At 37.4% G+C, this 26,453-nt stretch overlaps 1 protein-coding gene across 2 annotated transcripts in view; it reads right to left on the bottom strand.

The window, feature by feature from the left end:
- Positions 1–26,453, bottom strand: part of ASXL2 (ASXL transcriptional regulator 2) — a 279,668-nt gene that overhangs the window by 80,980 nt on the left and 172,235 nt on the right. The window contains exon 2 of one of the 2 annotated variants that reach the window (XM_007191266.3): positions 7,519–7,601. The exons of the other annotated variant lie outside the window; for it this stretch is intronic. Within the exon in view, the coding sequence (XP_007191328.1) occupies positions 7,519–7,601 (83 nt within the window). The remainder of the gene's footprint in view (positions 1–7,518; positions 7,602–26,453) is intronic. 2 annotated transcript variants of the gene reach the window in all.

Below are 26,453 nucleotides of genomic sequence, written 5' to 3'. Positions count from 1 at the left end.
CCTTATGAACAAGCAGGCAAAGAAGTGTGTGCTCACCATTCTAACTCAGCAAAATACTGGGAGTTCATAACAGCAAAATAAGAGAAGCAAATGGGATAGTGTAGAAGCACAGAGGCAACTCCAATGATATTTGGTGATAAGGACATTTCACAAGTGTTTTTACTATTATGTCTCATAATTTATGTATTTGTTACATATATTCTAAGTTTAGAATAATACAATTTTAGCTTAACCCAGAACAAAACAATAATAGGAGAGGATTTCAAGAAAAAGCAAATTCTGATTTGGAGACACTGGCTTTTGGGGCCTCATTCTATCCAAAATTATACGTTGGAATCAGATAATCTCTAAAGTCATCTCAGTTCTTAAGTTTTTTTACTTTCTCCCATATACAAATTTATCACTCAATTTTTTAAACCATAAGTATAAAGAACCTGAATTTTCCATTTAAAAGCATAACTATCATATTTCTTGTCTATTTTCTCTGTAATTCTATGAATAAAATAATTAAAATAGTGAAGTCCCATTTGTCTCTGGTATTGAGAGCCTATTCTTCTGATGGAAACTGATCATAAATCTTAATAAAAAATTAATCTAGTAAGAGAAGTGAAGATAATATTAAAATATAAGGTGATAATTCTCCTTTAAAAAAGAAAAATATTGAGAGGGGGAAGATATGTTAAACTGCAGAGGAAAAGGCCATCAGCTTTGTGCAGGTAATAACTGAGTTGATTCTAAAAGATTGTCAAGATTTTTTCATAAAGAGAGGAGGATAAATGCTGGCTTAATGTCCTGAGTAAAGATAGGAAATCTCAGATCCTATACAGGCAACAGCACTGCATCAGTTTAGCTGGGGTGCAGATGGAAAGAAATCAAGTAAACAAAAGTGGTACATGGGACCAGTCAATGACCTCAGTTATTCTATGGAAAAACTACTGAAGCCTTCTGTGCCAGTTACCGATTTATTGACTTTTAGCTCCAAATCCAACCTTCTTTGCCCTTCTCTGTGACAATGGAGTTGGATTCTATAAACATTTCTCTTTTGCCAGCTGGCTCACTGTTAAGTTTTGTCAGTATAGTGCTGGGAGAACACTGCAGAAAGAAAAAAGGGAGCCTTTTCTTTCCAGTTTTAGTGTGCTCTTGCCTGCTTGCTCTCATGGCTTGCAGCACCCAGCAATATGAGGGACACTCAATGGTGCTCACCCTTCAGCAATGTTCAGCAGAATGCCTGTGGGTGCCTTTCCAGAAAATTCTGCTGCTGCCTCAGCTGGCTCCCCAGTTGAGAACCCAGCAGGAGGCTTTCCAGCAAGTTCTTCTACTACCCGGAAGGCAGTTTTCTAGGTACCACCCCCGGCTATGGCACCAGTGAACTTTGTCATCCACTGGACCAGAGCCCCACCTTCTCCAGGGAGAGCTGAATCACAACCCCTGTGGACATGGAGGGGCCTCCTTGAAAGTTATTCCTTCCTGGGGCATGCTGCCTCAGCCCTACAGGTAGCAGTTACTTCCCGTATCTGTTATTACTGTATTCTTTTGTATTATCTTTACCTTTCAGTAGTTAATTCTTGGTTACCAGTTAATAACTTCCAGTTAATAAATTAACCAGTTAACTTAATAACTTCCCTGTTCAAACCATGTAGCTTCTGTCTGCTGACTGGACCCTGAGAACTACAGAACTATAGCTCAAAGACGCAGAGATCTTTTACAAACTTAATTTTAAAAGATTAAAAAAAGAATGCCCCAAAGTCCAGAAACAGCTCCATGAAGCTGTGTGAGTATATTCGGGAGGCTAGAGTTTGAATTACCTCTGGGGTTTGTATTCATGACCGATGGGATAGTTTGTAACCACAGGAAGAAGTATGGACTCAAATCAGGAGAAAACAGGAATAAAGGGGGTTGTTGAGATAGTTTTCCTATAAACTGTAAATATCTTAAGACATCATCAGACAAAAAAGAAACATCTTAAGTTTTTGAAAGGCTATTTTATACACTGATGGCTAATGACAGCCATTTGCTGTACAAGTTACATTGATTCAAGATAAAATAAAACCCTGAATAATTTCCCTTAGAAAGAAACTGAAGTACACAAACTGTATGAAGTGGATACATCTGTGTCTCTGAACCCTTGATTTCATTTGTAATGTCTTGAGAGGGAAACAAAAATAACTATTTCTTCAATATTTAGATTCACATAAATGTATAGCATGATCTAGACTCAGTAACACATCAGCTATAATGTGAATGGGGGTTTTTCAACCAAGTAAACTCAAAAAAAATCTCTATTCAATCAACAATATTGACTTTTTAAAAAGGAAACTGTCTAGGTAAAAACAAATGATTAAAAGCTTACAGAATTTTTTCAAAAGGTTCTAACAGTACTTCAAATTTGGAACTAGCAATTCTGTGTCGAAGAGCTCAACCCTAGGGAACTGCTGCCAAGTTATCATTACTATGTAAGTTAAGAGAAAGAACAATTAGGCTATATTTCAGACATGGAAAATTGAACAAGAAAGTGAGATGTCACAACAAATTGTTTAAAAACCATTTTTAGGGGCTTCCCTGGTGGCGCAGTGGTTGAGAATCTGCCTGCCAATGCAGGGGACACGGGTTCGAGCCCTGGTCTGGGAAGATCCCACATACCGCGGAGCAACTAGGCCCGTGAGCCACAACTACTGAGCCTGCGCGTCTGGAGCCTGTGCTCCGCAACAAGAGAGGCCGTGATAGCGAGAGGCCCGCGCACCGCGATGAAGAGTGGGCCCCGCCCGCCACAACTAGAGAAAGCCCTCGCACGGAAACGAAGACCCAACACAGCCAAAAATAAATAAATAAATTTATTAAAATTTAAAAAAAAACCACCATTTTTAATTTTCTGAAATAACTATTTACTGACAAACAGTACAGAAACTAACTTCTTTTTCTTTAGGAATGATCAAATACCGTAGTTAGAGCATCTATCTATCTAAATTACCAATAACTGCTACAACCTACAAGTCCCAAACTCTTCTTTCTTTTAAAATCTTTCTATCTTTTCTTCCTAAGGGCTACTTCAACCCTTTTCACATCTTCTTATCTGTTCTAAACAGAACTAAGCTACTTTTAGAACACTTTAAAATGTTCCTTTCACCTGAAACAACAAAATCCATATCTTCTTTCTTCCCTGACTCCCATGGAAAACTCTATCTTTAAAAGGAGTTCGTTTAGGTATCCCAAAAAAAAAAAAAGGAATACATGAAGTCATAAGCTATTATGAGGGGGAAAATTCAAGGACCCTTTCTTTTTCTCCCTGTTTTCTAAAATGCTGATATGCTTTATAGTTATAAAACAGTATTTAATTTAAATGTTATAATATTCTAAGAACACTGTACGTTTCTAATTAATTCATTCAAAATTCCATACTTTGGGTAAATGATTTTCAATCTTATCACCTAACTTCTTAAAGGGACTAGTACCTCAATCTTTCTCAGCCAGGAGCCAATCACTTCATTTTTAATACTTCTTTTTGTTGACTGGTTGTGGCAAAATATACATAGTAAAATGGCTAAAATGGTAACCTGTATAAGTGTATGATTTAGTGGCACTAAGTATTTACAATGCTGTGCAACCATTACCACTATCCATTTCTAGAACTTTTTCATCATCCCAGAGAGAAATTCTACCAATTAAACAATAACTCCCTATTCTCCCCTACTGTCAGCCCCTGGTAACCTCTATTCCATTTTCTGTCTCTAGGAGCTTGCCTATTCTAGGTATCTCATGTAAGTGGAGTTGTACAATATTTGTCCTTTGTGTCTGGCTTATTTCACTCAGCATTTTTTTTTAATACATACATACATTCTCTTTCATATTTTTTTAAAATTTTTATTGGAGTACAATCGATTTACAATGTTGTGTTACTTTCTACTGTACATCAAAATGAATCAGTTATACATATACTCACTTAGCATGTTTTTAAGGTTCATCTATGTAGCATGTATCAGAATTTCATTCCTTCTTAAGGCTGAATAATATTACATTGACTGTATATACCACATTTTATTTATCCATTCATCTTCTGATGGACATTTGAGCTGCTTCCATTTTAATACATTTTAGAATAAAACAATATAGTATGGAATAATCAAAATTAAGTGAGATTCTTCAAAATGGGGGAGCAGAGGGAAAACAGCAAAGGGAAAAATAGCTGAAAAGCCTTGTACTGAGGATTAAGGAATGAAAATAAAACTGTAAAAAGGAGGACATCTTACCATCGTCGCTTCTGAGGGCCCCTAGGCCCTTGGCCTGCCTCCCCAAAGGCTCACTAAGCCAGAAGCCAAAGTGCCCTCCTCCTCTTCACCTACCACCCAAGTCCTCATGCCCTCTCAGGGCTGGGGGAGGAGGGGCTAAAGGAAAGCGGGGTTCCATGTACATATTTATCTCCCCTTCCACAGAGCCCCACAGACCTTTTGTACATTTTTACAGGGGTGCCCCTCCCAATAATCCCCCTTCCTGGTTAATTAAATCCCAAGACTGGGTAAAAAAAAGAGCACGTCTTCAATAAGCATAGTTACTTCATTCCATAATGTACCTGAAAACTCTAAAGATTTTAAGACTACCATTTAAGACACATCATGCAGCAAGAGGATAAGCCAGAACTACATTTGAATGTCGTCTTCCAATCACTGATACTTCATATATTCATTAACAAGTAGGTTTGCAATGCCTGTTACATGCCAAGCCGGGGGCGGGGGGGAGGAGAGGAGATAAATGTCACTGCCCTCATGGAGCTACTAGCTTAATGTAAGCTATAGAGAAGCTACATGATTTTTTTGGAAGACCAAAACGATATGTAATTTCAAATCTTAAGTGCTATAAAGAAAGAACACAGAACACTATACCAAACTAAAAACGGAAAATGTGATCTAGATTGGGAAGTCAGCCAAAGTTCTCTGGAAAATATTCAAGCTGACACCTGAAAAATACAACAGTTAACTACGTAAAGGGGTCAGCATGTACAAAGGCTGAGGTGGGAATTAGCTTCCCTACACAACTGGGAAGCGACAAAACAAAAGTGACTCCCAAAAAAGCTATGGGAATGTCGATTGCACTTCAGTTAGAGAGAAGATAATAAGCAAAAAAACTGAGAAGGAGCTTGCAGAGCAAGGAAGGAAAGTAGGAATGTTTGGTCACTTCAGGTAATGATACAGAGTTTCAAAAAGGAAGTAGTAGTCATATGTGTTAAATAATGCTGAGAGATAACGAGAGGCAAAACTAAAAGTCCAGTGGAGGTGACAAAATGGAAGTCACTGGTGACTTTAAAAGTACTGCTTTGTGGTCACGTAACTATATCACCACAATATAGTTTAACCAAGAATAGCTTCTTGTGAGTTGTTACTAAGTGAAACCAGAAGCTATTTTTGATGACTCCACCATCTTGCTACACTTTTTTTTTTAAGTTCTTCTGTTTTTCCCCTTCTGTTCTTTATTTATTTAGTATTCTTTCTTATTTACTGTTCTTGCCTACTCTCTAGAAATAATAATGACAAGTTTAAAGTCAGAGCCTTACTGTGTTAGAGATGGATGATCCTGCAACTGTCATTTAGACCTAGGGCACTGATGGAGTCTGACCTCTTTACATCAGGTTTCCTGGTCTATTTCCCCAGTGTGTATTTTTAGGAATAGAAAATTTTATGAAATTTTTATGAATAGTCTAATTTTATGAAAAGAAATGAAATCTCTTGCTCATTCCTGTTCTATAAAACCCAATAGTGTTATAAAAAAAATTAGAATACGTTAGTAGAATTTGTTCCTCAGAGTAATAACCAAATGCCATAGTGCTCCCTCCTCTCTCATCATTGTGACAATCAAAAATAGCCCCCCAGGGCTTCCCTGGTGGCGCAGTGGTTGGGAATCCGCCTGCCAATGCAGGGGACATGGGTTCGAGCCCTGGTCCGGGAAGATCCCACATGCCTCAGAGCAACTGAGCCCATGAGCCACAACTGCTGAGCCTGCGCTCTAGAGCCACAACTGCTGAAGCCCGTGCGCCTAGAGCCTGCGCACAGCAACTAGAGAAAGCCTGCGCACAGCAACGAAGACCCAACACAGCCAAAAATAAATAAATTAAATAAATAAATTAAAAAAAAAAACAGCCCCCCAAAATCCTAAACACTTTCCCTATGGGTATTACACTATACCAGGGGTCCCCAACCTTTTTGGCACCAGGACTAGTTTCATGGAAGACAATTTTTCCATGAACTGGGGCAGGGGGTTGGGTGGGTGGGGGATGATTTTGGGATGATTCAAGCACATTACATTTATTGTGCACTTTATTTCCATTATTACATTGTAATATATAATGAAATAATTGTACAACTCACCTTAATGCAGAATCAGTGGGAGCCCTGAGCTTGTTTTCACTTGTCACTCACTGATAGGATTTTGATATGAGTCTGCAAGCAATTGATTTATTACAGTCTCTGTGCAGTCAAACCTCTCTGCTAATGATAATCTGTATTTGCAGCCGCTCCCCAGCACTTGCATCACAGCCTCAGCTCCACCTCAGATCATCAGGGATTAGATTCGCATAAGGAGCACGCAACCTAGATCCCTCGCATGAGCAGTTCACAGCAGGGTTCGAGCTCCTATAAGAATCTAATGCTGCAGCTGATCTGACAGGAGGCAGAGCTCAGGCGGTAATGCAAGTGATGGGGAGCGGCTGTAAATACAGATGAAGCTTCACTCGCTCGCCCGCCGCTCACCTCCTGCTGTGTGGCCCGGTGCCTAATAGGCCATGGACCACTAGCGGTCTGTGGCCCGTGGGGTTGGGGACCCCTGCACTATACCACCCCCAGGTGAGAACAACTAGTAGCACTGTAACCTTTTTCTCTTAATGAAAATATCTCTAATGTAGACACCCGGATTTCTGCCTTAACATATAAAATATATTGAACATAATTTTAATATTTCTTGATGGCAGAGGGTCTTGACTATGAACAGTGACTATTATGTGCTATAGTAATATAATAAAGCTCTTAGAAATTAAAGTGTGTTTTATCTTTGGTCCTATATTAATTGACCCCAGGCTGTTTTATTTGAACATAGTAAGACTATTACTTGAAACACATACTGCTTTATGTATCTTTTCCATTTAATTCTTTTTGGCCAAGGTTATTTTTTCCTAGACTGTTTACACCTACCATTCTCCCCGAACTAGAGGACTTTTTAATTTGCTAATGACTAAGCTTATTAAATCAAAAGCCTGAACTGATAGATGAAGGCTTGAAGATGGCTCCAGGCCTTCCTAAGAATTAAAGTGCATGGGTGTAGAGATAGCTACCTTCTAAGAATTTTTTTCTAACTTACTTTTGGTTTTGTAACTGTGCTATGACTGAAAACTCCAAAGATCTGAGCTGAATAAATCATAAATTAACAAAGCAGTTATTTCTAAATAATCAATCTTCAGGACTAAAGTAGACTGCTATATACTTCCAAATATTCTAATCAAGTATTATAATTATTACTAATAATACTGAAATAACTCACCTGATTTCTTTTAGTCCTTCTCTCTGGATAACTTGAAGAATTTCTTTATGACTCATGGGTGTATTGGGATATTTTTCTAAGACCTGAGAAACAAGTATATAATAGTAAATTATTTCTTATTTTAATTTTTATTCTTATTATAATTACATATATAAATTATATTTATTATAGCTATGTATTAATTTCCTCCAGCATATACAAATCCAGAGACTTTTCATCCCTTAAATTTTCAGATAATAAGTGGAAAATTAATGAAATGTAAATAGGATATTCTCTCCTTCAATCACAAATCGTAAGTCAAATCCTGAAGCAGAAATGGATCAAAAAAGATAAAATTAATAATTCAATTATTATTAATGCATAATATGAAATTATGTTTACTTTCTGCCTCCACTCCCTCATCACATGACTACCTGTGGACTTACTGGAAGCACCTTAAAGATTATCCATCTTTACATCTCCAAACAAAGTCTAGTACATCTTGGTTGCTCAGTAATTTCTTCACCAAAACAAAAGAACAATACAGTTATAATGAAATTAAAACAGTATCCGTGTTCTGGTTCTGGTAAAGGTGATGTAATAAGCATAAATTATCCTGTTTCTCCCGAATACAACTAAAAACCTGGACAGAATGCATGGAGCAGCTATCTGAGGACTCTGAAAATGGTAGCAGTTGGTTTCAGGGAGGAAACCAAAATTAGAAGTACTACTAACCCAGCAGTGAGTTTCCTGGTTTTGTTTCCCCTAGGATCACTCAGCCTAGACTCAAAGTCAGTCCAAACTCAGAACTGCACAGTAAGTGCAGACAGAAATGGCTCCAAGAGAAGTCTTCTCTTTTTTTGTCTGAAAAGCAGTAAAGGGGGGCCCTAAAAGGGAGGACGATCCTCTGAGGTTTTCTGCCCTTTCTCTCAGACCCTGCCCCCAAGCAATCCAAAGGCAGCAGCTGTGGCAGTGATGATACCAGCAGTGGCTGGACAGGGACCTAAAACTTCAAGAAAGCGGATCCCTTCCAATCCCATGAGTGTGGAGGGAATTCCCATGGTTTATATTCTTTCTCCACCATCCTGTTGCTTGGCATCAAAGGCAGATGCAGTTGTGGAAGTGTGCAGCAAAACACCAAAATGAAAACCCTAGTTATCTAGCCATAGGACAAGGAAGAAGGGTCTCTAAGAGCCAGAAAGTGTCAGGGAACTTGCAAAGAGAAAGGAGCTGAAGAAAGTGACACCATGAAGTTCTATAAACACTCCTGGCGTCACCCAAGAACTATGCCTATGTGGATCTGACCCTAAACATACTATCAGGTTCCCAAATTTGCCACTCGGTGGTGTACATACAGGACAGATGGAAACAAAGGCTTTGAAAATCAGTCATCGGAATTTTAGTGCACAGAAGGGTAGGCAGAAACTTATGACCTGAACCTAACAAGACCAAATGCCTGCTTAAAAAATCCTCCCATCCCTAAAAATAAAGTAATAACAACAACAACATTCTCCAGAGCATTTAAACGAGACAGAGTATCATAACGTTAACATCAAAATGTCTAATATACGATCCAAAATTACTTGACATATGAAGAACCAGGAAAATCTCAATAACTCACAAGAGAAAAGACAACCTACACACAACAAACCCAAGATGCTACAGACTCTGGAATTTTCAGACAAAGACTTTAAGGCAGCTACTATAACCATGCTTCAAGAAGCCAGGAAGAGGATTCTTGGGGGGAAAAAAAAAAACAGTTAAGAGTCTCAGCAGAGAAGTAAGATTCATTACATTATTGTGTGTGTGCCTGTGTGGTGTATAAAGCAAATAAAAATTTAAGACTAAAAAACACAATATCCAAAGTAAACCCAAAATTCTCTGGAGGGGCTCGACTGCAGAAGGGAGATAACAGAGGAGAGAATCAGTAAACCTGAAGATAGAGCAGTAGAAACTATCCAATCTGATGAACAGAGAGAAAAATGATAGAAAAAATAAATGAACAGAGCCAATGGGACAATATCAAAAGGTCTAACATTCATGTCATCAGAGTCCCAAAAGGAGAAGATAAAGAGTAGCACGCAGAAAACATATTTAAAGAAATAGCAGCAGAAAACTTCCCAAATTTGGTGAAAGATATACACTTACAATTTCAGGAGAATCAATGAATCTCAAACAACATAAATTCAAAGAAACCTGTACCCAGATATATCATAATCAAATTACTGAAAACTAAAGAAGATTTTAAAATCTTGAAGGCAGCCAAGGAAAAACAACATTCCACTTAGGAGAAAAACAATTCCAGTGACTGTGGGTTTCTCATCAGAAACTATGGAAGGCAGAAACAGTGAAGAACATTTTTAAGTGCTGAAAGACAAGGACTGTAATTCCAAAATTCCTATCTAGCAAAAATATCTTCCAAGAATGAAGGAGAAATCAAGACATTCTTAGATTAAAGGAAAACGAAGAGTATTTGCCACTAACAGACTTCTATTTTATTTTATTTTTTATTTTATTTATTTTTAAATTTATTTATTTATTTATTTATTTTTGGATGCGTTGGGTCTTCGTTGCTGCACGCGGGCTTTCTCTAGTTGCAACGAGCGGTGACTACTCTCCGTTGTGGTGCGAGGGCTTCTCATTGTAGTGGCTTCTCTTGTTGTGGGGCACGGGCTCCAGGCGCACAGGCTTCAGTAGTTGTGGCACACAGGCTTAGTTGCCTACGTGGCATGTGGGCTCTTCCCGGACCAAGGCTCGAACCCGTGTCTCCTGCATTGGCAGGCAGATTCTTAACCACTGCACCACCAGGGGAGTCCTAACAGGCTTACTTTAAATTGACTTCTTATAAGTCAATTCTGGTTTCTTTCCTTTTTTTTTTTTTTTTTATATCCAAATTTTAGGCAGAAACTCTCTTATACCTAAATCACTTTCTATTCTTAGAACCCTTGGCAATTAATAAATGCAAGTGAAAGCTAAAATTGAACCAATTCTCAAGAATCTATACTATACTATCGAAAGAATATCAATTAGTACAGCAAGTCAAAAACAACAGATACAGGACTTGTGTAATAGAAACCACTTGAAGTCAGATATTCTAGATCAGCCAGTAAGGTATCAAAATGTGATGTCCACAACTACCATTTATAAAGAAGACACAAACAAGTGCTGATCATTCTCTCAGTTAAATGTCTCAGCAACCTTAAAAGACAAGCCTTATTACCCCCATTTAAAAAGTGGGATAACTAATGCTCAATAAGCAAATTTCCAAACATAATGCAGCAAGACAAGTGGCAGTCGGAATTCAAACTCAGGTCTATCTTGCACCCTACAGCTCACTGTGTCCTGGTCTGCATCTCTTTTTTCATTTGTTTAATCATAAAATCCAACAAATATATTTGTTTGTCATCTTCCCTGAGTTCTATGCTACATCAGATAAATGTTATTAACCTTTCCCTCCTTAGACACTGCTCTCTCCAGACTTTTTTTCCAAGATGTTTCTTCTTGGTCTTTTTCTGTGGCCATCCCTTAAATACTTTACAAGCATCATTTTGCAGCTTTTGCTTTTCACTCCAACCCTCCCTGAATAAAATCATCCATTCCCAAGACTTCATCAATCACCCCTATTTTGATAAATGAAAAGAAGCAGCACAGTCCGTTTATAACTGCTTTTAAACATCAACCTCGGATGTTCCATCTCAAACTTAACATGTCCAAAATTTAACTTACTACCTTTATCCAAATTAAGGCCCATACAGAAAACTGGACCTGTATTTACTGTCTATATACTATTATAAAATTGTGTAAAATTACTGAAAATGAAAAAAAATACACCATGGACATGGGCAGATAGCTCATAAAAGAGTTAAAACAACTGGATAAAAGACATATGAAAAAATATTTGCATACTGAAATACTTACAGATGAAATTATATGATGTTGGGGATTTGCTTCAAAATTATACAAGAGGAAATTTAGATAGGAGTTTAAGTATTGCAAGACTGGCTATAAGTTGATAATTATAGAAGCTACAAGATGGGTACAAAGATATTCAATATATTATTGTTGGCTTTTGTGTACACATTCAATATCCCATAATAAAAATTTATGGGAAAAACAATATTGAATGTCTGACTTCACTAACAATTAAATACAAAAAAATCACTTTTCAATGGTTTTTTCCCTTACTATTTTGGATAGCAAAAACATGGCAATAGTAAATGAACACCATGAAATGGAAATATACACACAATCTATTGATAATATAAGAAAATATTCATTATATTACTCAATAAAGAAAAAAGTTTAAAGGCTTCTTATCTAATAATAAGATATTAACAAAACTGGTATACCTACACAATTGAATATTATATAGCTATAAATGAAAAAAGAGACTGTGCAGGGGCTGGGAACAGGGGGTCTTCTTTCAGCTTCCCTCAAATCTTGATGTGGAATGCAGGTTCTGGACAACAGAATGTGAGGGGGAGTGATAACTTCAAAAACCCAGATTTTCAAAAGGCAGGGACACATCCCTCTTTGGCCCCTCCTCCACCCTGTTGTTTTGAAAGTGGAGGTGACAAAGCCATTCTGAACCATACAGATAAGGATGCACCCTAAGAACGGTGGACTAACTACACCTCCAGACTGTTGCATGAAAGAGAAATAAACTTCCAAATCATTTAAGGAACTGTTATAGGCAGCCAAAGTTATGCCTAATATGACTCACCAATCTATTCACATGACACTTAAGTAATCGTCCTAAAGCTTAAATTACATATTCCTCTGATTTTTAAGCTCCCTGTCACTTTTTTAAAAATTAACTAAAATTAAAATAAAATCTGAATTCCCAATACAGTTTAAAAGATTCTACATGAAACTCTACATCTCGCTTTTCTCACATTACCTTCTTGCCCTTTCTCAAACATAACGAATTCATTCCTAATTCAGGGTCTCTGTACCTGCTCCCTACTCTTGCAATGTTTTTCCCCAGAAATTCATGGACTCTCTCCCTCACTTCACTTCTTCAGAGATATTCCTGACCACTCTTAAAGATACACTCAGACACTCACAAGCACCACCACCGCTACACACACACACACATATTTTATTACTTTAGCCAGATTTTTCCCCCAGCTTTACTGACATATAACCGACAAATAACACTATGTAAGTTTAAGGTGTACAACGTGATACTTTGATATACATATATATTGTTAAATGATTACCACATTAAGGTTGATTAACACATTCATTGCCTCACACAGGTACCCTTTTCTGTGTATGTGGTGAGAACATTTCAGACCTACTCTCTAAGCAAATTTCAAGTATATAATGCAGTATTGTTAACTATAGTCATCATGCTGTGCATCAGATCCCCAGAACATATTCATCTTATAACTGCTCATTTGTACCCTTCGACCAACATCTCCCAATTTCTCCTACCACGCAACTCCTGGTAACCATCAATCTACACTCTGTTTCTAAGAGTTTAACTTCTTTGGATTCCATATATAAATGAGATCATGCAGTATTTGTCTCTCTCTGTCTGACTTATTTCACTTAGCAGAACGCCTTCAAGGTTCATCTAAGTTGTCGCATATGGCACATTTTCCTCTTTTTATGGCTGAATAATATTGTTACATATATATATATAAATTTTCTTTATCCAGTCATCTGTTGTTGGACACTTACGTTTTTTCCATGTCTTGGCTACTGTGAAAAATGCTGCAATGAACCAAGGGTGCAGATATCTCTCCAAGACAGTAATTTCATTTCCTTCGGATATATCCCCAGAAGTAGGACTGCTGGATCATATGGTAGTTCTAATTTTAATTTTTTGAGGAATCTACAAACTGTTTTCCATAATGCTGTACCAATTTACGTAACATAAAAAAAGTTCTTACGTAGAGATATACACATAAAAGATGGCCAAAAAAAAACACAAAACACTGATATGGCTTTCAAAGAAAAACTCGAGCCCACGCCAAACATTAGACATATCTTCCTATAGTGCTGCCCAGATAATACATACAAAAATTTTACATCTTTCTCTTAATTCCTACATACAACTGCCTTACAGTTACAAACATCATGTAGCCATTCTATTTCATATGTCCCTCACAACAATCCAAGAAATAGCAGAGCAGGTTTAGTTATAATTTTACCAGAAAGGAAAGTAAGACTCAAGAGAATAGCATAGGGCTTCCCTGGTGGCAGTGGCTAAGAATCTGCCTGCCAATGCAGGGGACACGGGTTCGAGCCCTGGTCTGGGAAGATCCCACATGCCGCGAAGCGACTAAGCCCGTGAGCCACAACTACTGAGCCTGCGCGTCTGGAGCCTGTGTTCCGCAACAAGAGAGGCTGCGACGGTGAGAGGCCCGCGCACCGCGATGAAGAGTGGCCCCCGCTTGCCGCAACTGGAGAAAGCCCTTGCACAGAAACGAAGACCCAACACAGCCAAAAATAAATTAACTAATTAAAAAAAAAAAAGCCCTTTTTGCAAATCTTGCAACATTTATTATTGATATATTTCATAGCAGCATGATATTCCACTGATTGATGTATATACATACATACACACATATATATACACCCGCACACATACATATACACAGTAAATCACTTAATCCATTTCCTACTGTTGCACACTTAGACTGCTTAAAGAGGCACTCTTTCCCGATGGTTACCAACACATGTTTAGAGTGAGACAGATCTTAATTTTATACCTGACTCTAAAATTTAAAGCTCTGTGACCTTAGAAAGTTAATCTCTGGGCCTTAGTTTCATCAGTAAAATCAAAACAAGAAAAATATCTATAACTCATGGAGTGGCCATGGGAGACAAAGAGAATATTTTATTTTGAGCTGTTTAGCTCAGAATTTGAGGATATATAAAATTCTCAATAAATGTGTGCTATTGTCTCCTTTTTTTTTCTTTAATTGTAACAAATGCCACTAAGTGCTTCTATTTTCAAAGTCTTCTAACAAGTGGAACTGCTGTATAAAGTTATTTTAATATATAATATTGCCAAATTGCTTTCCACCATGTGTACAGGAGTTTCACTACTGTTAACCATTAACCAACATTCATATCACTTTTTAAATCCTTGGTAATTATTTGAAAAAATATATAAAAATTTTTTAATTTTAGCTACTAATGAGGTTGAACTTGTCCTATGTTTTAGACTTTAATATTTCCTCTTTTTTGAAATAAGCTATCTGATCTAAATAAAAATCAGATTAAAAAGTAAAATTATAAAATTTAATAGCTACATCACAAAAAATCAGAGATCTGTTTGAACATCAGAAATACATTCCTTTTATTTCCATTACATAAAGTAGTATATTCAATGATTTGTCAGATAAAATTACAACTCTACCTAAACAAAATTTATTTCTACCAACAAATTAAAAGAGTGAAAATGCACAACCTATTAGACAAAAGCAAAAAACTGAATCAAAAGCATTGGTGCGGGGACTTCCCTGGTGGCGCAGTGGTTAAGAATTTGCCTGCCATTGCAGGGGACACGGGTTCGAGCCCTGGTCTGGGAAGATCCCACATGCCATGGAGCAACTAAGCCTGTGCGCCACAACTACTGGGCCTGCGAGCCACAACTACTGAAGCCACATGCCACAACTACTGAAGCCACATGCCACAACTACTGAAGCCCGCACGCCTAGAGCCCGTGATCCGCAACAAAAGAAGCCACCGCGATGAAAAGCCCGCGCACCGCAACGAAGAGTAGCCCCCACTCACCACAACTAGAGAAAGCCCGCGTGCAATGAAGACCCAATGCAGCCAAAAATTAATTAATTAATTAATTTTAAAAAAACTTAAAGAGCATTGGTGTGGGTATAAGTGAGGCTTTATATTTAGTTGCTATTCCAGGCCGATTCACTTCCAACACAGAACTCCCCCTCAAACAGCCCATTTGGTTACTGGAAGAAAACATACTGCCACTTAAGTCTAAGAACTCTGTTGCTACAACTTCTGCTTAAGAAAAGTGGGAAGGGGCTTCCCTGGTGGCGCAGTGGTTGAGAATCTGCCTGCCAATGCAGGGCACACGGGTTCAAGCCCTGGTCTGGGAAGATCCCACGTGCCATGGAGCAACTGGGCCCGTGAGCCACAATTACTGAGCCTGCGCATCTGGAGCCTGTGCTCCGCAACAAGAGAGGCCGCGATAGTGAGAGGTCTGCGCACCGCGATGAAGAGCGGCCCCCGCTTGCCACAACTAGAGAAAGCCCTTGCACAGAAAGGAAGACGCAACACAGCCATAAGTAAAATAAATTTAAAAAAATATTTTAAAAAAAAGAAAACAGAAAAGTGGGAAGATATAGAGGTTTTTGTAAACCATACTGAAATACACTTTGTGCAGTGGGTATTATGCTTGCCTTAATCAAAAAATAGAAGGGATTTCTAGGGAAACTGATATAATCATCCACCTGGCAATTAAATTTTACTCTGTTACTATCATTAGGAAATCCTGAATACTAAAACGTATGACACAAATTTACATAATACTACAAATGTGGGATTTGCTTTATTTTCTGCCACATATCAAGTTTTTATAACAAATACTCCATACCAGCATACAATGGATTGACTAAGACTCAGTTTTGGTGGTCTCTGTAAAGGATGTTATTAACATAATCAAGGGGTTTCAGCTGGGGGGAAAAAGTTTAATTGATGCAAAATATGAAAGTGCTTCAAAGTGTATAGAGCTCAAATAGCCTGCATCTAATAGCTCTAAGACATAATATTGATGACTAAAAGCTCTCGATCTTAATCCTTCATCTGTATAATGAGGGTAGTAACACCCTCATAGATAGGAACATTAAGTAAAACATTCTGCAGTATTCTTAACTTAGCACAAGTGACATAAATGATAGCTTTTGTTATTACTAATAAATTATATGACAAAAATCTTTTCCAGTTCACATTTGATATCCTGATCTAAAATTTCACCAGTGTTCTTAAGCGGGATGAAAAATACAAAAGACAGCATGCTTTTCTCCGGCTGCCCCTTTGATTTTTCCACTATTTTCTTCACAAGTAGTTAACAATGCCCTATACTGCCAATAATACTAAACATTAGACAAAAACTAAAATTTACGAAAATATGAAACAGTTTTAAGTTAAATGCCAAGACTTCAGTCCCTATAAAGTCACTTATATGTTCTTTAAATCCTATTTACATTACAGATATCCAAATATAAAGACTAGATATTAAGCTATTCTGCAAGAAAAACAAGCATAAAATATCACAGAATAAGGCACTTACATTCATATGCAAAAATATTTTGATTAATTAATCATAATGAGGCAGAATATCAGAGTTCAAATCCCAACTCTACCAGAAAGTGGTGGTGAGCAAACTGGGGCATGTGGCTGCCCTGCTGTTCAGCTGAGCTGTTGGCTTTCTGTCCAAGAAGCTACGAAATGGAAATTAATAAAAATTTCTCTGGCATATCAAATCTTAATTGAAAGGTAACTATTAATCCACTATCAGAATGAACTCTATTTAGAATTTAAAACATTTATATTATCCATGGTAATGGTAATAATAAAAATATTTCCTTATTTATTTTCTAGAGCAAGGAAGTAATTTATTTTAATATGGTTGAATTTTACTATTTATATGAAAATATATAAGTATGCTGACATAGGACATTAAGCTATTGGAAATAGAGACCTAAAATTTCTGTGTGCCTTTTTAATGAAAATTAATTTCATTGATTTTCTAGGTATACTGTTTTTTCAAGAAATAAAATAGAAGAAACCAGTTAGTTAAAACTGCTTAAGGGATGTTTACTTTCCTTAAAAAAAAAAAAAAAAGTTTATGACTAGTACCTTTACATACTAGGCATTTGAAATTAATTTTAATCTAGAAAATTATTTATGCTAAATTTTCTCAATATTTAAAACTATAAATCATTTAGTTTGGGAGAGAAAGAGAAATGTTTTTCAATTAAAGACTTAAGTATTCTACTTTTTAACTTTTTAGTATGAACATTTTAAAACATATACAAAAGTAGAGAGGGACTTCCCTGGCGATTCAGTGGTTAAGAGTCTGCACTTCCACTGCAGGCAGTGCGGGTTCGATCCCTGGTCGGGGAACTAAGATCCCACAGGCCTTGAGGTGTGGCCAAAAAATTTTTATAAAAAATTGTTTTGAAAAAAAAAAAATTATTGTGAACACCGCAATCAACAACTGTTGACACATGGCTTACCTTGTTTCATCTATACCTCCAGGCACTCTACCTCTACAAAGTGGATTATCCTGAAGCAATTCTCAAACATTTCATTCATAAATACTTTAGTACAGATCTCTAAAAAAGGATAAGGACTCATTTTTTAAAAAATAAAAATATCATTTTAGGGGCTTCCCTGGTGGCGCAGTGGTTGAGAATCTGCCTGCCAATGCAGGGGACACGGGTTCGAGCCCTGGTCTGGGAAGATCCCACATGCCGCGGAACAACTAGGCCCGTGAGCCACAATTACTGAGCCTGCGCGTCTGGAGCCTGTGCTCTGCAACAAGAGAGGCCGCGATAGTGAGAGGCCCGCGCACCGCGATGAAGAGTGGCCCCCACTTGCCGCGACTAGAGAAAGCCCTCGCACAGAAACGAAGACCCAACACAGCCATAAATAAATAAATAAAATTAAAAAAAAAAAACAAAAAACCAATTGTTAAAAAAAAAAAAAAAAATATCATTTTATACCTCAGAATGTAACTATAGTTCCTTTATTATCAAATTATTTACACAATGTCCTCAACTTTCATGGGGGAAAAAACACTTTTAACAGTTAGTTTGTTCAAATCAGTATCCAAAGAAGACCCATACATACCACATTTGGTTAACACATGTCTTAAAGTCTCTGTTAATCTATGGATTTCTCCTTTTTTTCTTCCAATTTATTTACTGAAGAAACCAAGAAAACTGTACTATAGTTTCCCACATTCTGTATTTTGCTAATTGTATGGTACTCTGTCCCTCATATTTCCTGAAAATTAGAATTACCTAGAGGGCTGCTCAGATTCAGATTTTATTTTACCAAAAGAACTTCATAGACAGTGTTGTTTACTTCCCATCTCCCTCCCCCCACCCCCCACACATGAGAACACACAAAATATCTGTGGTCTCTTTTTTGAGATGTCAAGATGAATCAGGGGGACAGATGTCCTCCTGATCCACCCATTACAAAGCTTCCCATCAGCATTCCAACCTAATTGCTTTACTAACCACTGATTAGTAGCCACTATTCAGACTCATTATTTAGGTGTTGAAAAATGGTGATAGCCTATCTTTCCTTCTTCATTTATAAGCTAGAATCCTTCTAAAAATAAATGCTTTCCTCCATCTACTAGTTGGTTATCTGAAGTACATACAACTCATATAGAAAAAAGCAGGATAAGTGCTTGATTCTGTCCTATTTATTAATTATCAGAATAATTAGCTAGTTTTTCTAGTATACTCCAAAGGTGAATGGGGCTTTTTTGTTTGTTTATCTGACACACCATTAGGAATATTATGAATACCATTTTATGGAATACCATTATGAATTTTAATATATTTTTGTGCTTTAGTTACTGTATTTCCTCACTTGTAAATTGGTTATTCATAACCACTGTCTGCTTGTATATATACCACTTGTATGAGCTCTAGTTTTCATATTAAATTATTAAATATATTAAAACTTTTACTGTCACATTTACTGCAAATACTCTTATTCTTCATCTTTTCATTACTGTTTTTTCCATGGAGGCTTTTATTAATTTCACGTATTATAACTCACTGGTCTTTTCTTTTGATTTCTTTTAGCATGTCTATGTTTAAGTGCAGTTTCCCTCCCTTCAATAGCTTAATATTCCTCCATCTTTCCATTTACAATTAACTCTTTTAATTATAAGAAATTGTACATAAACAGTGAGAAAAAATGTACAGAGACACACTAGAGAAACCCAAGAGGGAGAGATGGAGAGGAAAACAAAACGGCCACATATATTTCTGATACTCCATTACCATTACAATACTATTACTGTATAGCTATTACTACTACATTATTTTACCCCGAGTTAATTTAAGTGGGAAGACTATAGTAGTTTCACAAAACATTTAGTTTACTTTAACCACAGGAGGGCAGTGTTTATCAAACAAAAAATCATTCCATTGGAATTGTTCATTAATCTACAAAACAATTTTTAGGAACTATTTTATGACAAACTGAATAACTGTTTAGAAGAATTAAAATCAACACTACACAGAATTAAAGTATGATAAAATAAATTGGTTTTTTTAAAGTGTACCTAATACATCTATTTCTTTACTTGTAGATTCTTACATCCAGCTAAGAAAAGGATACAAAACTTATACTTTTTGAGTATTCAAGAATAATGTAAACAGCTCCTAAACTTGGGTTCGATTCTCGCCTAAATAACAGCAGTATTTTAATTACTGCTGCACTTACGAGTTCATTACATTCATATACACAGATATGTAGAAGCTGACTTTTGTGTAGTCTGGAAAATTTTATTTTACATTTAAAATATACATATAAAAACACGGTAATCTTGGGACTTCCCTGGTGGTCCAGTGGTAAAGAATCCACCTTACAATGCAGGGGACGCGGGTTCGATCCCTGGTCAGGGAACTAAGATCCCACATGCCGCGGGGCAACTAAGCCTGCGTGCCACAACTACTGAGCTCTCGCTTCCCAACTAGAGCCCGCGTGTCACAAACTACAGAGCCCACGCGCCCTGGAGCCTGAGTGCCACAACTATAGAGAGAAAACCCACACGCCACAACTAGAGAGAAGCCCGCGCACCACAACGAAGAGCCAGCGTGCAGCAACCAAGACCCGACGCAGCCAAAAATAAATAAATAAATAATAAATAAATCTTAAAAAATAAACACGGTAATCTTCACAGATTTACATCAGTGTCATATGACTTATTTACTGTCCAAAAGCTTTAATTTAATGTCACAGTAGTGAATGAGGTCCCCCAGGAAATATGCAGAATGAGAAGTGATGAGACTATGCTACGGAACAAAAATGTCAATGTTGAAAAGTCAGAGAAGAAAAACTAGCAAACAAACTAAGGAGGAATAAGAAGAAAAAAGGGAATATGGTGCCTCCGAAAAGACGAAAGCATTTTAAAAAGGATAAAGTGATCAGCAACATCAAAAACTGCCAGAGGTTGAGATAGCAACTTCAAGGTCTACTGTATTTAACAACAAGCAGCTCTTAGCTTTACAAGTTCAGATTCCATTTAATCAGGTGGGAAGAAATCAAGCTTATTGGGGGGGGGGGGCGGTCAGCACTCAATGGGAGATCCAGAGGTGGCAACAAGGAGTTAAAACAACTCTTCCCAGAACAGTGAAGGAAAACATGGAATCAAAGAATAATTGTTTTGTCAAATGGATCTGAACAAGTTTCACTGAACCAGGATAAAAGGAAACAGAGGTATCCCTAGCTATACCGACTCTCCCCATGCCAATACCAGAGCTAAATAGATTCAGAGTTTGACAAATCTCTCTTTATCCAAACTTGTGCTACTTATAATTTGACACTTGGAAACAAATGAATTCAGAGGATGCAGTATCCCTCACCTACCAAACTCACTAAACAAACAATAGGAGTTCAGGAGCTGAACAGATAATAATAAGAAAGCATGGAATTTAGACGTACGGGATACGGATAGAGCCAAATATCTGAAAAGGAAAGAGGGAAAAGGACCTTACCTGGCTGCTGAGCAGTATCTGTTGATCACTAACTACCTCTGTCCTGAGATGCACTCCTCTGGTTCAGCTTCTGTGACACGAGACTCTCCTTGTTTCCCTCCTACCTCTCCACCAGCAACTCTTCATTCTCCACAATCTCTGAATGTTAATCCTTCTCAAGATTCTCTTCTTGTCTCAATTTCTACTCTCCTTGGGCATTTTCATCCTCCCATGGTTTCCAAAAATAATTATGCTCCTACAGCAGAATTCCATACACCCCAGTAGTGCTTATCACACTGTACTTACTATAATTGCATTTTAAATCATCTGTCTTGCCCACTGGTACATAAGCTGCACGAGGACTGGGACCACCTGTCTTGCTCACCTAGCACCCCTTAGTGCCTCTCATAGGATAGGTCTAAAACATGTGATGGTTGCCTGGTGGAATTAGGAACACAGGGAGCAACACTGGCTTTAGACAAGAGTAAAAATGCCTCTTTCTTTTTTCTTCTTTTTTTTTTTTAACAAAAAAGAAGGCTGAAAGGTGAGTGCAAAAGCAAATATGTTTGTAGATGCAGGGGCAGAAACTTGAATGTAAGAATGGACTGAGACTATTTAAATACATATCTATACAGAAAGGTAGCTATGGATATCCAGAGATTACAGAGGCTGGCTTTGTAAGCTCAGGGGTATAGCTTTACCTAAAGGTCCTTCAATTCTGAACAGCTCTATCAAGTCATTCTGATCTGCTAGCTTAGATTCTTTTCACCTGATTATCCAACAATGTTATGCACACTCCCTGGTTCAAGCAAAAAAAAATTCTCAGCACCTAATTCTCCCAAAACTCTGAAGAATTAATAATAGTAAAAGTTAATACTAATCTAGCATTTAAATGCCAGGTACTGTTCTAAGTACTTTACATATATTAACTCATTTAATCTTTACAATAAATCTGTGAGGTAGATAACCATTATGGCATTTTCTTCAGATGTGAAGACTGAGGCACAGAGAAAATAAGTAACTTGCCCAAGGTCACATCAGCTAATAAGTGGTGGAAGACAAGCTTCTTTGCTCCTAAGCATTAAGCTATACTGCCTGTCAATCAGTTATACATCCATACTACTCCTAAAATTAACTCTTACTGTAACAAACATTTACTAAGTGCTTCGTAAGTGCCAAAAACTGGAGATAAAAAGATGAATAAGAAACAAGCCCTGCAGTTCACAACTAGGGTAGAGAGCAAGTAGGGGAAGGGAAAAATGGACAACTATAATATGAGAGAAGAAATACTGAAAAGATACATAAAGAAACAAAGGTAAAGAAGATTTAACTCTTCCTATTATGCAATATTTCAAATACAGAGGAAACTTACAAAATAATAAAACACTTATGTATTAACTAACAAGCTTTGTCAAACCCACAAATGGAAATGAGTAGAAATGTTCTATACCTTGATTAGGTGGTGGTTACATGGGTGTATACATTTGTCAGAAAGAAGTCAGCTGTATGCTTAAAATGTATGTATTGTATTACACGGAAATTATACCTCAATAAAGCTGGCATATACCTCAATAAGTTGATATTTAAAGAAATTAAAACAAAATGTAGGAATAGTGAAAATTTTACCACACTCCCTGAAATTCAAGAGAAGCACAAATTAAGGGAAAAAAAAATTGGAAAATGGGTTAGGATGGAAATTATGATTTGTATTAAACTCAACTTACTCATATCTGAGAATCAGACTGTTTTAACACATCAAAACAACAGAGGCAGTGAAGAGAGTTGGGGGCCGGTAGGTAGGGGAAGTGAGGAGAAGAAAGAATGTAAGTTCTCTGCTTGCTAAATAAATAAATAAATCCTTAGGGTAAAAGATATTGCATCCATTGTATCCAACAAACAAAAATAAAAATAGGATGCCAAGAAATGGTGGAAAATATACAGCAAGTCCTTGCTTTTAAAGAAGTTAGTATTCTAGTGGTAGAAACAGATGATAAATATGTAAGCAAAAAAATTTTTTTTCTGATACTGATAAGTACAATAAACAAAATAAAACAGGGTGACAAGTTTGACAGTGAATGTGAAGAGAGAGGGTTCAACTGAGTAGTCAGGCTCAATGACCACGCAACATTTAAGCTGAGAACTGACTGACAAGTTGCCAGGCATGGGAATATTTAATATCTATTTGATTAGTTTAGCTCAAAGAAGTTTCAGTTTATATAGTCACATGGAAAATAAAATTCAAACCTAATAATAAGTATTTCATCAGGGTGGTTTCACTTACAAAACAAATGAACAAAAACCAGGTAACATGTTTAAAAAAAAAAAAAAGGGCATAAAGTAAAATGTTTCATTCCCCTCACCTTCCATCCGTTCCCATTCTCCCCTAGCTCCTCTCCCATGTCCCATCTCCTTCCCATTCTCGCCCATCCCCTCCTCAGACACTTCTTAGTTTCCTGTGTATCCTTCTAGCATTAAAGCAATCATAAACAAACACAAATATTTTTTTCTCACTTTTGCAAACAAAAGGCAGCAAGGCATATACAATATTCAATACATGACCTTTTTCATTTAATACATCTTGGAGGTCCTTATGTTTATATAAAAAGCTTTTTTTTTACAGCTGCATAATATTCCATTATATGGAAATACCACAATTTATTCAATCAGTCTTCTAATGATGGACTGGGGGGCCGCTTCCCTTCTTTTGTATAGTATACAGCAGAAACAACTGGTACCCTGTATCACAACTCCTCAGCCCCCGGATGAACTCAGCCTCAGTTGCTGTAGGCAATTCCCACTTAACACTCACAGTGTCCACCTCATGCTGATAGTAGTCTATCTCAAGGTTCCATAAGTCTCTCCACTTTCCTGCCTCAGGAACTTCTCCTACACCAAGGGAGCCCAAAAAGCAACAGGGCAGTCCAGAAGAGCAAGGGAGTTAGCAATTTTAAACCAACTGCTGGGGAGAGTGGAGTTGCTATTGAATAAATGTTCCAGATCCTATCTTAAACCACCCCGTACATGTACAAGCCCACAAATGAAGAAGTCATGGTGACAAGGATAAAGGCTATGCAAGAGCCCATCAGCATAGCCTTCTTCTCTCAAAACTGACGCAGCTTAGCTACTGTTGCTGCTGAGTGTCCACAACTTGTCATCAGCAAAGGCAAACTCTGAGCCCCCTATTTGTTACAATCCCTCAAAGAGATGAGCTAAGCATTTGGATGGCAAGTTGACTACACTGGACCTCCTCCACCCTGAAGGGGCAGCAATTTGCCCTTACTGGCACTGACAACCATTCTGATAAGTTTGCCTTCCCTGCCTTCAGTGCCTCAGCCAGCACCACTATCCAAAGGTACCTAGTTTACCAACGTGGGGCAAACACTGCCTCAGACCAAGTGACTCTTTTTTTTACAATGAACAAAATTTAACAATGGGCAGTGAGCACTGATCTCACCATACACTATATCACCAAGAAGCAGTAAGCCTGAGAGAACACTGGAATGGCCTCCAAAATACAGTAAATGCATCCTAAAAGTGCAGTACAGAGGTGTGAATAGAAATAGGATTGGTTCCTATAACCCTAGTGAGCAAATAAAAGAACTCATTTCCCATTCCTGCAACTTTAGGCTCTGCTAGAATTAGAGATCTTTATTCCCATGGGGAAACATTTTTAATCAGAGGGCTTTTAATCTGAATCTGAAGTTAACAACTGTTGGTCACTTTGGGCTCCTCATGCTGATGGACCAGGAGGCAAAAAAAAGGAGTTACTATAATGTTGGGATAACTAACCGTACTAGTTAGGTGGTTCTCAGTGCTTCCAAGCCTGGTAATAATAGGCAACAGCAGCATAAGGCAAAGGCATGATGAGGGAAAGGCAAACACGGGCTCAGTCCCTTCAGGAACGATAGTCTGGGTCACCCTACTAGGCAAGCAACCTAGATTAGCTGAAGTCTGGCCAACGGTGAAGGAAATCTAGAATACATAGAATTGGAGGGAAATGATGAACGTATGGCCTTGGAACCAGGCACTGTAGCAGAGACTATAGCTTATTCCATTAACCGTCCTGTATTAAGTCATTTTTAGAGACTGCTGCCAGCCTCTATCTTGAGAAGTTGGTAACAAGAGTGGGTTTAATACGGAGCACTAGCTGTGTAAGAAATAAACTATAACAGAGTCTTCCAGTGTCCTGCAACACTCACACTGCCAACGTCCCACCTCTCCGCATGCTGCTCTCTGTACCTGACATAACTCTCCGCTCCTTTCTATATCTGAAAGTTTATCTGTCATCTAACAAAACAGCAAAAAATTTCAAAACTGGTGATATTCAATCCTTCGAGGGTTGAGTAAGACAGGCACTTACACACTACACAGCTGGGAAAGTAAACTAACACAACTTTCTGGAAAGCAATTTAGTGAACATGTAACTTGAAGGGTCTTTCAAAGAGTGACATCCTCTTACCCAGCAACTTTTCTTCTAGCAATCTACAAAAGCAAAATAACAGAAATACACAAGACAGCTAGGCACAAAGGTGATCACTGTAGTACTATTTCTAACAGTTGTAAAAATAAACAACCTAAATTCCCAATGTTAAGATAATAAAGTAAATCAACTTAACTCCCCTCATAAAGAGATCTTTAGTTCAAGAGCAAAGCAGAAACCACAAGCCTTTTTATCTTTATGCCCCTCCAGTTAGACAATACCTGAAACATAAGAGGAACCCAATAAATTATTTCTAAATTGAAAACAATGACATATTATGTTGTCATTAAAGATATCTGTAAGCAGAGTTTTCAGTGATGAGGAAACGCTTATGATATACAAAAACCACAAGCAAAACTGATTACACAATTAAGATTTCAGTTACGAAAAAAAACACAAGGATTAGAAATAAATGTCAAAATGTTGATGGTATTACCGTAGATCAGAGTTATTAACTTACAGTCTAGGCCCATAGGATACACAGCTGGCTTCAGGATTCCATGAACTCCTTTGGAGTTATGTACAGTATTTAGTGTCTGTATCTTTTTCTAGAGAGAAGATTCACAGCTTTCATTAAATTCCAAAAGGGAACTTTGACCCTGAAATGACTAAGAATATGCCTCTATGTGACAGAATTAATTGTAAGATAATTTTTTCCTGCTTCTTTACACTTTGGTTTTTAAACTTTCCACAAGGCACATTACTAGCCAGATAATCGAGGGGAAAGAAAAGGGGAAATTAGTTAAAAGTGTCCATAGTTC

Source organism: Balaenoptera acutorostrata, chromosome 12 (genome assembly GCF_949987535.1).
Source record: "Balaenoptera acutorostrata chromosome 12, mBalAcu1.1, whole genome shotgun sequence".
Lineage (NCBI taxonomy): Eukaryota > Metazoa > Chordata > Mammalia > Artiodactyla > Balaenopteridae > Balaenoptera > Balaenoptera acutorostrata.
Note: the sequence above shows the minus strand (reverse complement) of the source record. Positions and strands in the feature narration are given on the sequence as shown.